The sequence below is a fragment of the Trichosurus vulpecula genome, chromosome 5 (genome assembly GCF_011100635.1).
Source record: "Trichosurus vulpecula isolate mTriVul1 chromosome 5, mTriVul1.pri, whole genome shotgun sequence".
Taxonomy (NCBI): Eukaryota; Metazoa; Chordata; class Mammalia; order Diprotodontia; family Phalangeridae; genus Trichosurus; species Trichosurus vulpecula.
In genome coordinates, this window is record NC_050577.1 from 71,076,135 (window position 1) to 71,090,943 (window position 14,809).

Here is a 14,809-nt window from a genome sequence, read left to right on the forward strand (position 1 = left end):
AATGAAGAGTGAAATGAGAACCAAGAGAACACTGTGTACAGTAATAGCAATACTGTTTTAAGAATGACTTTGGACAAATAAGTTATTTTGACTATTACAAATACCCAAATTAACTATAAAAGACATATGAAGAAAGATGCTATCTGCATCCAGACAAAGAACTGATAAATAGAAATATGTATAAAATAATTTTACATAGATAGATAGATACGCACACACATCTAATTGTGTCTAATGGTAGCCATCTCTTGGCCAGGGTGAAGGGGGGGAGGGGGAAGAAAAAGTTTACATGATAATTTTGTTATACATTTGAAAGGAATAGCAAGCTGCACATAGTAGACTTACAGTTTCATATGCAATTATCTTTTTTATTATTCGTTAAATAAATGCTTGTTTTACTCCATAAATTAAAAATAAGTTGGTTTTTTTTAAAAAAAGACCTATTGTATTAGATCCAAGATGCCTCTTCTATTGTACGCTTTTTAATACCTTAGTTTAGTATTTATTACTGATTCACTATTTCAACTGAAAAACCATTTTTACATGCCAGTCAAAAAAGATAGTTTTAATGACTCATAGCAGTAGATAATCACAACAGTGAAAACAAAAATTTGATAAACCAAGAATAAAATTAGTTGTGACATTTGGAAATACCCTAAGTCACTAAACAGTATGTATTCTATGATCAAATGAAATAACATATGCAAAGCACTTGCTATATAAATGCTACTCGTTATGATTACTAACCAATGACACTACTATTAGGCATACACTTCAAGGAAGTCAAAGATAGGGGGTAAAACGCAACACACAAGAGTATTTGGAATCGCACTTTTTGTTGTAGCTTCTGATAAACTAGACACAAAACAGGTGCCCATAAATTGGGGAATGGCTGAACAAACTGCGGCATGTAAATATAATAAATTATTGTACTGTAAAAAAATGAATGACAAATTCAAGAGCTATGGAAAAACTTGTATGAGTTGACCCAGAGTGAAATTAGCAGAACCAGCAAATTTATTTATATAATAACCATAATAATCACATCAAGGGACACACTGAAAAACCTCAGAACTCATGACTTCAAGAGACTAATGATCAAACCCACTTTTCTCCTTTTAGTATATCACATTTTGACATTTTCTGATAGTTTGGAGTGATTCTGAGCAAAACTGCATGGTCTCTCTTTTTGGCGGCTTGCATTTCTTTTTCTTTGACCTGGAAGCTTTGGAATTTTGGCTAGGATATTCCTGGGTACTTCCAATTTGGGGTTTCTTTCAAGATGTGGCTGGTGGATTCTTTCTGTTTTCGCTTTGCCCACAGGTACTAATAGATGGCAGTTTTCCTTTATGATTTCTTAAAATACAGTATCCAGGTTTTTGTTTGGTCATGATTTTCAAGGAGGCTGATTATTCTTTAAGTAGCTCCCTTGACCTGATTCCTGGGTCAGCTTTTTTTTGTTTTTTTTTTTTTAAATAGCAGATACCTCCCATGTTCTAGTGTTTCAGCCCTTTGGTTTTATTCTCATCCATCCTGTCTCACTGGATCACTCAATCCCTAACTCTCTGTTCCATTTTGGCAGGAAGTCAACTACTTTGCTTGTATTTTGTCTTCTGGTTTAAGCTCGTTATTTTCTCTCCCCTTTATCCTCAAGACTTTTGGCTTCAATTCATTTCATTCTCTCATTCACTCTCAGTACATTTGTGACTAAGTTGTTCTTTTACTAAGACTCTCCTGCTTCTTATGTGGAGTTACTCTCCTGTTCAGAATTCACCTCTTGGGCTTCCCAATCCACAGCATTTCTTCACCATATCCAGTCTTTTTTCTGTTCACTGTTCTCTCCAGTCTGTTTCTAGACTTTGTCCCAGAGGCTCCCTCTCCAATGAGGTTTTGATGCCACTGCTATTGCTGCAGTTCTGAATGGGATGGCTGGCTTCTGGATTGTTCTACAACCCTCCCTGGGACGCAGAGGTAAGGTAAGAGTAGGCCTTCCCTCTGCAGTCATCCCTCATTTCTGCCTTAGTTTCATAGTAAAGCACAGCAGGTGTTGGTGTGAACCTTGTCTCTACCTTTTTTTCTTGCTAAATATTTAAAGGAGTTCCTCTTGCTGTACTTTTCCAAGAGCTGGAAGTTGGCTCTGTCCCCTGGATGGCCCCCAGGGAGCCTCTCTCATCCCTGTCTTCTGGAAAAACCCCTGTGCAATCACTAAACACCAAAGATGGCATTCATTTAAGACCTTCTAGAGGGCCTCAGGCATTTGTGCACTGCACCCTCTTACATCCCTTGCCCGGCTGTTGTTAGGGGAGCTAGGATCAGTTAGGACCTTTCACATTTCTGTTCCTCCCACCTCTTGTCAGAGAGGCGACAATGGACTAGGACAAAGGTACAAAGTGAGACATGTACCTGGCCAATGCGCTGACCTGTTTTGCTTCACCATACATAGACTATAAGGGAGGGTTTCTACTTGGGGGAGTAAGAAAGGAGAGAATGGTGGGTATTTAAAGAGTACTGACAGATATGAAAAAAAAAACTGAAAAAAAATTTTTTTTCAAATGCACAGAAGAAAACAAAAAAGTGTAGATGAGATACAAACATGGACCAAATTTGTAACTATCTTATAACAAAATAACTATTCTACCATCTTATATATTTTTAAAAGATACAAGACTGATGTTCACAAAAATAATTTTTAAAAAGACATTTTCACTGATTCATTTCTATTTTTTACTTCAGATGAACTAGCTCTGAGGTTGGCACACTGAGAATCTGCCTTTTTCTACATACCTTTAATATAACCTTTTTCACGTACAGCTTGCAAAGTAGGTCGTCTAGTAAGAAATTTCTTCAGATTTTTTTTCGTTTTCTTCTGCTCTGAAGAATCTATGCTCAAAATTTTCATTGCTTAAAGGGAACAAACATCAGTGTTTAATAAAATGTTAACTTTTTTCTCAACAAACTAGACAATTCACTTAGCAATATGAATGATAACTTCATAGCTAGTTGATAAGTCACACTCACTTAATCTAACACAATTCAGTGAGATGCAAGTATTTATAAAACAGTATCTTCTAACCTGAAATGTAAAAGTCAACTGTCAGGATTAGCTCAAATTAAATGTATTTGTGAACATTGTTTTGTGCATGGTACTTTTTGTTTCTGTGTCAGTGTTTGTAGGAAGGGCAAAAATTATTTATCTCACCCTCATCAAACTAGTAGTCTTGTCTCACTTTGACAATTCTTGGGGTTTTAAATAAACTAAGTATCTTCATGGGGAATAGGACAACTTGGGAAAGTTTAAGAATCATTCCATCCATCACTGAGATTTTTAATCACATAGTACATTACTTGCATACCTGTATTTCAATGACAGCTACGAGAAAAAAAAATTTTTAAAGAAAATTCCTCAAGACGACTGTGTATGCCCATAATTGGGAACGTTGAGAGCTTATCAAGAGTAATCCCTGTAGCTTAGCAACAACATTCAAATAATAAAAACAAATCACCCTGTGTATATTACTAGATATTCATAGTGTAATAAATTCAATGCAGAATGTGTATGGAATATGCACTAGACCATATTTTCTAAACACTTAATTCATTTGAAAAGTTTTTAAGAAAAAAACCCAGCTTAGGTTAAAGGAGGTAGGTCAAATTCAAAATAAGCAAAGCCAGAAGTCAATATTTCATGGTCATTGCCAATGGTCTTACACAACCTTTACTCTGTCTGTGATCTTTGTATTCTGAAAAAAACAGTGAAGGAAAGTCCTAACAGATGCCCTGCTAAAGTAACTGGTCATAGCGAAGGTAACTCCCTCCCATATTTGATTTTCTGGATTCTATAAGAACCCAAGCCCATTGTGACTATTAAGTGGGAATAAATGAGTGTGGCTAAAATTATACTGAATCCCAAACATTACTCAAGTACTTTTCAATGATTAAAGTTTGGTCACCTAAAAGGTATCAAAATATAAAAGCACCTCAACACTTCCTTCTAGAGTATCAAATCACAATTGTAAAATGATGTCCTAGATGTCCATTCTGTGAACCACTTCATGGGTAAGTTGAACTTCCAATTAGGTTTTCTTGGTTACATTAGTAAATTTTAGGTATCTGAAGACTGACCTAAAGTTATAATATAGTAAAGTCATGGTACAAAAGAAAAAAAATTGTTTAATTTGGAGACAAGTCAATAACAATGACAAAAATGGGCTGAGATGATTCAAAATGAAGCATTTGTTTTAGAAAAAATTTATGGAAAATTAAGGAAAAAAGAGGACTAACGTATCAAGATAATTTGCTTTACAGTTTTTTATACAATTGAAGAAGAAAATATGCAGCATATTTTTTATAAAGTTGGAAAAGAAAACATAAAACATTATTAAATTCAGTCATATCAGTTGTGTTCGACTCTCAGTGACCCCATTTGGGGTTTTCTTGGCAGAGCCCAGCTCATTTTATAGATAAGGAACTGAGGCAAACATGGCGAAGTGACTTGCCCAGGGCCACACACCTATTAAGTGTCTGAGGCCAGATTTGAACTCAGGAAGATGAGTCTTCCTGATTCCAGGCCCAGAACTCTGTACACTATGGTGTCACCCAGCATCCCATAGAGCAGTATTCATTTGATTTAAAAACTAAGTTTTTTTATGGATACAAACTTATATGATGAGTTCAAAAGCATGAATGAAGATAAATGAGCTTACAACGTAGTTTCTTAGAGTCCTTATGATCCTTTTCTTTGTCATGTTTTTCCACTCCTGGGGAATCTGGTACCTCTTCTTCAACTGCTTCATCAACTTCAACGGCCTATTGATTAGAAATTCCCCATATACATGTTGATTAAATGTAAAACTAAATTATTTTGCAACTCTAAAAGAGGAATGATTGGCTTTTCTGTAAACCATTAGTAAAAAACAGTTACTGGCTCTATGCATGGGTCTTCAAAAACTGTTTTTTCTATTCTAGATAACATTTAGTGCTATCCTTTTGTATATATGGATAAATGTATTTCTACTATCAGCAGGATGGTTGTAGATCAAGTTCTAGTGACAGGTTTGCACTTATTTATTTCGACAGGGCCTTCTGTACCACTGAACAACAGCATCCAACTATGACACAAATGGGGAAGACAATGTTATCTGGAAGGGGCCTACAAATTATCTAGTTGATTCCTCTTATTTTTTACATGAGACAATGGAGGCTGACAGGGTAAAAAATACAACTTTATTTGCCCAAGGTCAGAGAACAAGTTAGTAGCAGAAGCAGACTAGAACTCTCCTCACCTCTGCCTCTTGGAACCAGTAGTTCCCTTCAGGAGCTGCTATGTGTCACAATATCATAGTCTTCAACACCATATTTTTATCATGGAAAGAGATTGAAAGAGTGCTTTTTTTTTAATCACTGCAAACAGTTCATACACTAGACTTAGCAGTTCTTTGAATGTTTGATAGAATTCACTTGTAAATCCATCTTTTTTTCTTTGGATGCTCATTAATGGCTTGTTCTAGCTTTTTTTTCTTCTTCTAAAACTTGGTTATTTAAACAGTCTTTCTTCTTTTGTTAATATTTTTGTAAATATTTATCTATTTTCCCCGAGTTATCAATTTTGTCAGCCTATGATTGGACAAAATAATTTGATGAGTTCTTTCACTTCCTCTTCAATTTCGTACATCCTTTTTCATTTTTGATAAGAAGTCTGGTTTTCTTTTCTCTTTTTTTTAAAGCTAGTTAACTATTTATTAATGTAATTCAATTTTTAAAAAACCAGCTCCTAGTTTTATTTATCAATTCAGTGATCTCAGTACTTTCAATTTTATTAATCTCTCTTTTTAAAGTAGGCATGGGTTTGGGGAAAGCGTGGGCCTAGCTTGGAGAGGGCAGAGAGTACTGTACTAGATCTGCCTAAAGCAATCCAAATTCATTTTTCTATAGCCATAAAACTTGGGGGTGGCTCAAGCTTGCTGGGCCTGGCCATTTTGATAAAGGAATGATGGGACCACCTGGAAGGCTCCAGGGGCAGCTGCCTGTGCTTCAGCCTCTCTGCCTGGCTCTCAATCTCCTTCAGCAGCTTGTCCATTGCAGGACTTCCACAGTCCCTCTATGGATTCTGGGCTGCACGAGGGTCTCTAGCTGATTCCCTCTATGGACTAGCAGAGTGAGTGCTTGCAGGGGATCATAGCACACCACCGTCTACTCAATCCCCTCTACATATTACTTCAAAGCTATAACCAACTACTTCTTTGGTTATGAGTAATCATGTAATGTATCTAGAATATTGATGAGAATAATAATGCAGTCACTGGTTTCTGGGAACTCCTGAACTAAATGGCAAATGTTCTCACACCTTTCTTTAGCAAAATATTCATAATACAAGACATTGTCCAGTTACAGCAGACAGAGAATCTGCATGCACTGAGGAGTCAAGAGTGGCTAAGGGATGCTGGAGAGGAGATTAAATCAATTCTGAAGTTATAATTTGCATAAATGAAATACATACCTGATTACTGATGGTACAATTAAGAACTTTAATCCAATCGTTCATAAGAGTGTCATTGTCACACTGAATTAACAGTTCAGTTCCTTGACGTGTTTTTAGCTTGAGAGAGAAGGCATGTAAAATTAAATTAGTATTTTAAAAATATGTAAAACAGTTTTTACAAAACAACTCAGGCTTTTATGTAATCCCCAGTTAAGGCTATATCCATTTTCATCTTTGTTTCCACAGTGTTTCCCCAGCATATGAGAGGTATTTAATATTTGTTGATTAATTGATATGCTCTAAGAAGATTAAGAGATAAGAACTATGAAGTTTTAAAAGGTTAGAAGAACTATATTAATTTATTTTTAAAGACTTAGGTACTCTACATAGATATAAAGTTTCTTTTTGTAGGAATTTATGCTCTGCTATGTCATTTTATAGTTTTTAAAATCATATCTGCCAATACATTGACACTGTTCATTCTATAAAACCTGGGGTAATCATGCAAGTAAGAGAATTAAGGATTCAATCTTCCTTTGCATATATACCAAGATATTTGTTTAGGAACACAACATTAGGATATAAATAATGTTAGAATGTTTTTGTTTTAAGAATGAGAAATAAAGCACGTGAATTTGTGAAAAAAAAATAGTCTATGACACACTAATGTGTTGAAAATAAGGATTTAGAAAGCCAAAATAATTATCTTTTTCTTTTAAAAATGGATCAAATTTTTATGGTTATGTCTTTATAAATTCCTATTGCATACAACAGAACACAGTAAAATATCAAATAACTCTTCTGTAGAAAGGCTACTAAATTGAATGATAATTCAGATCTAAAATGAGATACTATATTTAGTAAGAAGCTGAAGCAATAAGAATCAACGTCACTTTAATAATTTAGTTCTATGTTCTTCCTTAGCATGTCTGAAGGGAAATTTGTAGAGGTGAACTCCACATTTCTCACTGGATGCTATCCTGACCTTTCTGGAGTAATGCTGACAGTGACACCATAGAGTCAATATTCAGATTATTCTCTCCAATGATCTCTTTATAGAACAGCATCAAATAATAGGTATCCAAGCTAGGTTTCTGCTGTTTCTGTTCGTTGTTGGGGTGAAAAATAGGACCATGAAGGAGCGGTAGTGGTGTAAGTCTGCCACAGAAGGGGTCTTAATAAACAATCAACAATTTATGTAACAGTCCAAGATTTTGACACCATAAGTTCTTAAAAAATTGGAGTACTGCTCAAGGTAAAACATTCACATAGAAAAACAATATTAAAAATGAAGACTATCATTTTCCAAATAACTTTTTAAAAACAGGTTAATGGCCAAGGATGTACACTGTACTTAGAAAACATAAATTACCTCATATACATTCTTTTTGCTGGACTTATCCTTTGAAGCCAACTCAATTGTTGCCCCTTTCAGGTCCACAGTGAACTCTGGTTTAGACTGATTACTCCCGAACTTCAATTTAGAAAAAGAGAAACAAAACTTTTACGCGGTAGCTCATTTACCTTTTTCGGTCAGACTTTCTTTCAAGTTCCCAATACTATGAATAAATAATGAAGCATAAGAAATATCATCTCTTTTAAGACTGGAATCATTGAAAACTACTGTTTTTAGTTATAGGCTTTACTTGTTAGTACTATAAATATCTCTAAGGTATGATGGTCAAAACCAAACTGAGATATAAAAAACCAGATCAAATTAGTTCTAGGAAGGAAAAAGTATTAGTCTAAGAAAACTTATCAACAAAAAAAATGTTACATTAAAAATAAAATACATAAATTTTCTCCTATATTAAAATTTTAAAACAACATTTCAAAATTAAGTCAATATACTTATTATCTTTGAAACTGGTCATTCCAGAAAGCCTTAATTAAATTACAGATTCTCCTTTTCTTCTGCTATTTAGAAAAACTCTCTAAAGTTTTCCACACAGGTAAGGGCATTTTTCCAGATACACTGAGAGTTTGTTTTTCCTCTAAAAAAGAAATTCCATGAATTTGTACTAGATTAATTCAAACTTTTGAACATCATGATGATAATCCAAGTAATAGTAAGGGAATTATTGTTTCTTTTCTTTTTTTTTTTTAAAGAAATTTATGGTACTGATGCTAAAATAATTTCTAATAAATTAGCCTACATGTAATTACTTAGACCCTGAATCTGAATTAATTCATGTGGTTGGTTTGGGTTAGAGATCCATGCTTCTTTTATGACAACTTAGGAAGCATGCAATCACACAAACTCATTCATAAATATGACTACTGGGCTCAGACACGAACATTCTAGATGCTGATCTCTGTTCATCTTCTAGTGCAAGCTAACAGCCATTTATCTTACAATGCATTAGATGTGTAGTAGGTTGTCAGTATCCTTGTAAAACTTTCTGAAAGTTTCTACTGCCAAAGGACATAAAGAAACTAAAATGGACTCTTATTCATCAGCTGTGAAGATCAAAGAATAGTTTTATGAAGTAGAGCCACATAAATGTATCTTTAATTCTTCAATCACACATTTTTACGCTAATAACTAGAGCAAGTGCATTAACAATTTCATACAGAATCTGTGGAACTAAAAGACTTAATTCTAAAACCTAATGCTTTGTCCTGACAGAAAGTGCTGTACGTGAGCAAGACTACCCAAAACAGGCAGACTATCTGCATTGGTACGATATGAACAGCCCCAAATTGCGATGTCCACCATCAAAGTTCACTAAAATGATGACATACATCTCAGGTTCTAGAGCTTAAAGGCAAAATTTCTCCAACTACTCAGCCACAAATCCTTTTGCCCAAATAGAACCACTAACCATAGAGTTCTCTCAATCTTCAAAAGTAGCTCCTGTAGAACATCCAATGTTTTTGAAAAGATAATCAGTTTTCTGTGCTGCTTTCTCCATAGATATCACATGTTCAAATAAACTCAAGGAAACTGTGGTTGGCTCAAAAGTGAACAGACAAAACCTATCATCACAATCATCTTTTCAACAATACCAAGACTTTGTTGATTGTGGCTACAACAAATGACCCAATGAACAACCTTCTAAAGTTTTTCTTGTTCTCTCTCATTCTCTATAGTTAAAATTTTGGGCATCACAAATTCTCTGCTCCATCAAGACCCTTCAGCTCACTCTTACACACCACCAAAGTTCTGAAGCACCCTCCAGAGAAATACCTCCCAGAAGCTAACCATTCAATGAAACAAAACACCTGAACACAAAATGACCCAAAGAAGCTTGGGGACGGGGGGTCCCCAATGGCAGCAAGGCCCAGGCAAGTCATCCTGCTTCTTCCCTGGGATCAAAGCACTCCTTTCTCACTAGTCAGTTCACAACCAAGAGCTTGGGTAGCCTCTCTGGACCTCTATCTCATGTCCAGCCCAGGAGACTGGGACATGAAATCTAGATGTGTATTCATTATAAGAAAATTCCACAACAACAACAAAATAAAATGATTCGCAACTTTCATCCAAAATTGCACCCATATTCTATAGAAATTTGGCATCTTCTCTGGGGGTCCTTTGCAGATGTTGTAGAGAGAATTCCCATTCAGAAACAAATTAAATAACCTCTCCAGTCTCTCCCAACAAAGATTCTAATTCTGTATGTTCAACAAACACATTATCTGAATCACAGATCTAGAGACAGAAAGGACTAGAGGTCACTTAGTCCAACTCTTATCTTAGAGATGAGGTAATCAAGGCCCAGAGAGGTTAAGTGACATAGTATTTGCAAAGTGCTTAGCACAAAGCCTGGCATAAAGCAGGCCCTTAATAAATATGTGTTCCCTTCCCTTTTGCCATCTCCCAGAGGTAAGCAGCTTAATCAACAGTCAAACTCAGGTCTGCTGGTTCCACATCCAGCACATCTTCTCTTGAACCACTAGGCCTCCCTGCTATGCTATTTCTATTCATATCACAAGAGCACATATTTCAAAGTAGAACTGATAAGAGAATTAATAGACACATAACAAAAACACCAAAATTATTTTTAAATTTCCCAAAAATTTACTTTTGGGGAATCAAAACTGTTAATATATAAATAATGATTAGAAATAACTGACACATCTAAATAGAAATATTTCAGCCACAAAATTATGAATAAAATGACATGAAATGGAATGCCAGAAAGATTCAATTTGCTTTTGCAATTTTAAATTTGCAATTTAATTTTTCTCATCCAGTCCCAGGGACTACCCATTCCATTTTTTCAGAGAATGGTAGAAAGACCAAATTTGCACCTAGAAGCAAACTTGGAGATCATCTACTCCTCATTTGGGAGATTAGACAGAAGACTTAGATTAGTTAGATGACTTGCCCATGGTCACCCAGCAAGTTACTGGCAGAACTGGGACTAAACACCCAGGTTTCTGGGTCCCCATTCTTTTCATGACATCATATGCGTCCATTTCATTGCTGCATTTATTCCCACGAATTCATGTCAAAGCAAAGAGCATTGTTGTGCGTGGCAAGTGGCATGCAACAGAACACATACAGAGACAGCTGAAACGGGGTCAGAGTTTACAGAGGTGACAGCAGGCCGACGGCTCACAGAATCTTTCCAAGAAGAAAGCAGCGAGAGTAGGAGCTCCGGAATTGAGCCCCGTGGGCAGAATGACTTGATGGGAAAAGGGAAGAGAGGGATGATGTCATAACAATGCATAACAGCATGATGACACATGAGACAGGAAACCCCCGTGGCCCACAACAGGACAAAGCACAATTCTACAGCAGACACACGACACCCACAAAACTGAGCTTTGGAGCTCAGTGGATACCACAAGATCTGTTTTTCTTAATTTGCTACTATATACACTCACAAGATGGTGCTGCGTAGGGTGCACAACAGATAGAAAAATCTACTCAAAGAAACAGATGATCATTAAAAATAAATACTTGTACAGAATTTAAAGTCACTTTACAAGTCTAGAAATTTGAATGGTGCTAGAATATTTAAATTTAAAATAGCAAGCATCTGACTACGTGACAAGGCACACTTAACAGAATGATTTTATCAAATTAAAAATGAGTGTCTCATGTGGAAAGTCCATTTCTATTGCCTAAGAACTGTTTCTCTAAAGGAGGAAATGGAAGGATTTCAATCTGCTGGAGATTAAAAGATCAAATCTTGGAGAGTATAACATCCATGCTCTATTATAATCAAAATCTACAAATCTAATAAGTGATTAGCTAAGAAGACAAAGTTATAATCTTCCAAATCCTATTTTGTAGAATATAAGGATGTCAAGGACTATTTTTTTATTTTTGTCTTTGTACCCCCAGTACCTTGAACATAATAAATGTTTATTGAATTGATTTGAATTAATCTGCCCTACAAATCTAATTCTATGAACTCTCAATACCTGTGCTTTTAGAGAGAAAAAGTGGCAGAGATGATCCATAAGGGCCCAATAATACCAAAACTTGGAATACAATTTTCATTTAACTTTCTCTAAATACATACTAGATGTTTTAAATGGCAAAGGGAAACCATTCTAACATTTTCAATTTCACCCTAAACATGTACTCTACCACATCCAACAGCTTCCTATACTTTCCAGATATTATGAAATTCTATGCCCTGCTTTCCATTGTAATGTTCTAATAGCCTAACTTTAAGCAATTATTTACACTGTACATTTTTAACTATCATTACACAATGGAAATTTATATTTAGTTTTTGAAAGCATTTTAACAAATTTAAAATGTTATCTGACTCTACACATATAAAAATGCCTCTGCTCACTTATTTCTCTACCACATTTTTGGAAACACATTATAGTCTTTCAACCTATAAGGAAATCATGATAAACTGAGAGGCAGTGACCTCATTGCCTAGTAATCTAAACCTATCCCAGGAATCCTTCTTAATGCCTTTAAAAATTCAATCTTTAAAGTTTTATTTTCAAGAATTTTCTTTAAATTTCCCTTTCCAGCTATCCACTGACATAATTATTACTTTATTTTCTCCAAATTTCCATTCCTCCAAAATCTTCCACTCAATTCCAACTATCAATTGAACAAGAAGTAAATATTTAGGTTTGTGTAATTCTCCAGAAACACGGTAACATCAACAAAAAAAAAGTACCATATGTTTCAAATAAAAAATGAAAAGGCATTATGGCATATTTATTTATTTCATTTTAACTCACCTCAACATCTATTTGTCCTGAAAACCAAATCAAATCGAATTTTCAATTCTCATGCAATGGGAATTATTTCACTGTATTGGTTCTAGAGAGAGATCAGATCAGAGCACGGAACGAGAACTGAGGGACATTCAGCACGTCTGTGTTTCTGATCAGGTCATGTTGACATTAAGTTTATGCTGTACTAGAATCTGAGGAACTTGCCATATACAGAACCTGGTGGGGGGTGGGGGTGGGGGGAATGCTCACATGGGTCTATTATGAATAAAGACAACTAAAATTTGTTGTAAATCCTACAAACTAGATTTGTTTCTTCAAATAGTCTAAGAATCCCTTCAATATCGCAAATTGCCATTAACTTTAAAGAAACTTAGCCACTGAGAGAAATAATTAGGTAAATGAGTAGGATTAAAAAAAAACTGATGAAATGTTCATGTTGGAAAGGTATGCATTTCAAATGCATTTAAACTAAAAAAACAAAAGCTTCAAGAACAACTCTTTAATAATTCATGAATAGTTTTTAATAATTTTTAAAATTAATGTTATTTTAAAAGTTAATTCAATTCAACAAGCACTCATTCATGTGCAAGGTAAAAGCAGCCTGGCAGTGACAGAAAGTGAGTCAGAAGGCCTGGGTTCAAATTTCACCTGTGACACATATAGCTACGAGACCCTGGTCAAGGTTCTCAAACTTTATGTTTCTAAAGCAACTTGGACTTAGCTACTAAGTTACAGAGGACAGGACTTGTTTCGTTTCCGTCTCCGTCTATTTAGCACATAGCACACTGACTTACACAATCATACAGTCATGAATGAATAAATAAATGAATGATCTAGGCATGGGGCAGAGCCTATGCAAAGGCCTGGAGGAGGGAGACAGACTGGAGTTTGGATAAAATGTAGCATGAACAAAGGGCAGTAATATGAAATGAAACTGGCAGAGCAGAGAGTGAAACCAGTCTTGGTGAAGGGCTTTAGATGTCAAAAGAAGAGAACTGTATTGTATCCCAGACACACCAGAGAGACTCCGAACCTCTTGGGCAGCAGTGATGAGGTTACTTTGGTAGCTGTGCTGGAGAACGGCTGAAGAGGGTAGTGCAGTAATCCATGTGATGGGTGATGAGGCAAAAAGATTAGAGAGGTACAACTGACACTACTGGACAGCTAAGTGGATAGTGAGAATGAGGGGTCCAAGATGATGCAAAAATTGCAAACTGATATGACTCTGCAGTATTTTTTTAAAAATGCAATCAAAAAAGGTTGCAGAACTACTCAAATTATGATGGAATGTCCTTATTCTGTCATGGAAAGGGGCTCTCAAAGATGACTTTCAACATTAGAAATGTATTTTAATGCCACCATTCGCCTATTACCCAACACTCTCTCAATGCATGATGTCTGAAGCTTCCTGCACTACTGGCTACTTTCTTTTGTCTTTCAGTTGGGACTAAATTATCTCTCCCTTTTACTCTTTTCCTTCCGATATACCTAAACTTCAGGCCTAATAATTTAAGAGTGAAGTGTCTGTGAAGATATCAACTGACTCCAGTGTTAAGAGTCCTGCTACTGGGCCAGGACTATGGTTATTCTGCCTTGCTAAGAGAGCCAGATTTTTCTAATTAAAGAGTAGAACAAATATTGAGACCTCTTTCCTCCGACACACAGAAATATATCTATTAAGAATTTGCAAACCACTGTTGAGATTTCTGTACAATATTCTATACTTTTAAATCAAAGGTACAAATTACCAGACACACGGCATACTTACCCAACTCGTGCTACTTCCTTGGGTTTTGGTGAATAGTAAAGACGAGCCTTGTAACACGGCCCAGGAAGATAACCAGTTCTTTCTGCAATTATAAAAAATAACCATTTGTGCCAAAGTTCTTATATAACGTGGAGACTGTGAACTTAAAAAATTTTGATAAGCACACTTCAACACAACCGATTTCTTTTGTAATCCCATATATTTTATTCTACGCATCTAAAACATTTTTCTGAGAAGGGGTCCACAGGTTTCACCAGACTGCCAAAGGGGTATACGACAAACAAAAAACCTTAAGAACCCCTGACTTATGCAAATTAAAGCATGGTATTTCATTTTTTAAAATAACTGCTTACCAATTTCACTGGTTGATCAATATGCCTTTATGTTAATCTACAATCCTA

The 14,809-nt window shown here is 35.5% G+C and overlaps 1 protein-coding gene across 6 annotated transcripts in view; it reads right to left on the reverse strand.

Moving 5' to 3' along the window:
- Positions 1 to 14,809, reverse strand: part of ARHGAP12 (Rho GTPase activating protein 12) — a 126,210-nt gene that overhangs the window by 13,937 nt on the left and 97,464 nt on the right. For 4 of the 6 annotated variants that reach the window (XM_036759598.1, XM_036759596.1, XM_036759600.1 and 1 more), the window contains 6 exons: positions 14,409 to 14,490; positions 10,987 to 11,109; positions 7,851 to 7,952; positions 6,497 to 6,595; positions 4,704 to 4,806; positions 2,785 to 2,901 (listed from right to left, as the gene is read on the reverse strand). In XM_036759598.1, the coding sequence (XP_036615493.1) occupies positions 2,785 to 2,901; positions 4,704 to 4,806; positions 6,497 to 6,595; positions 7,851 to 7,952; positions 10,987 to 11,109; positions 14,409 to 14,490 (626 nt within the window). The remainder of the gene's footprint in view (positions 1 to 2,784; positions 2,902 to 4,703; positions 4,807 to 6,496; positions 6,596 to 7,850; positions 7,953 to 10,986; positions 11,110 to 14,408; positions 14,491 to 14,809) is intronic. The other 2 variants (XM_036759602.1, XM_036759601.1) reach the window with 1 other exon arrangement.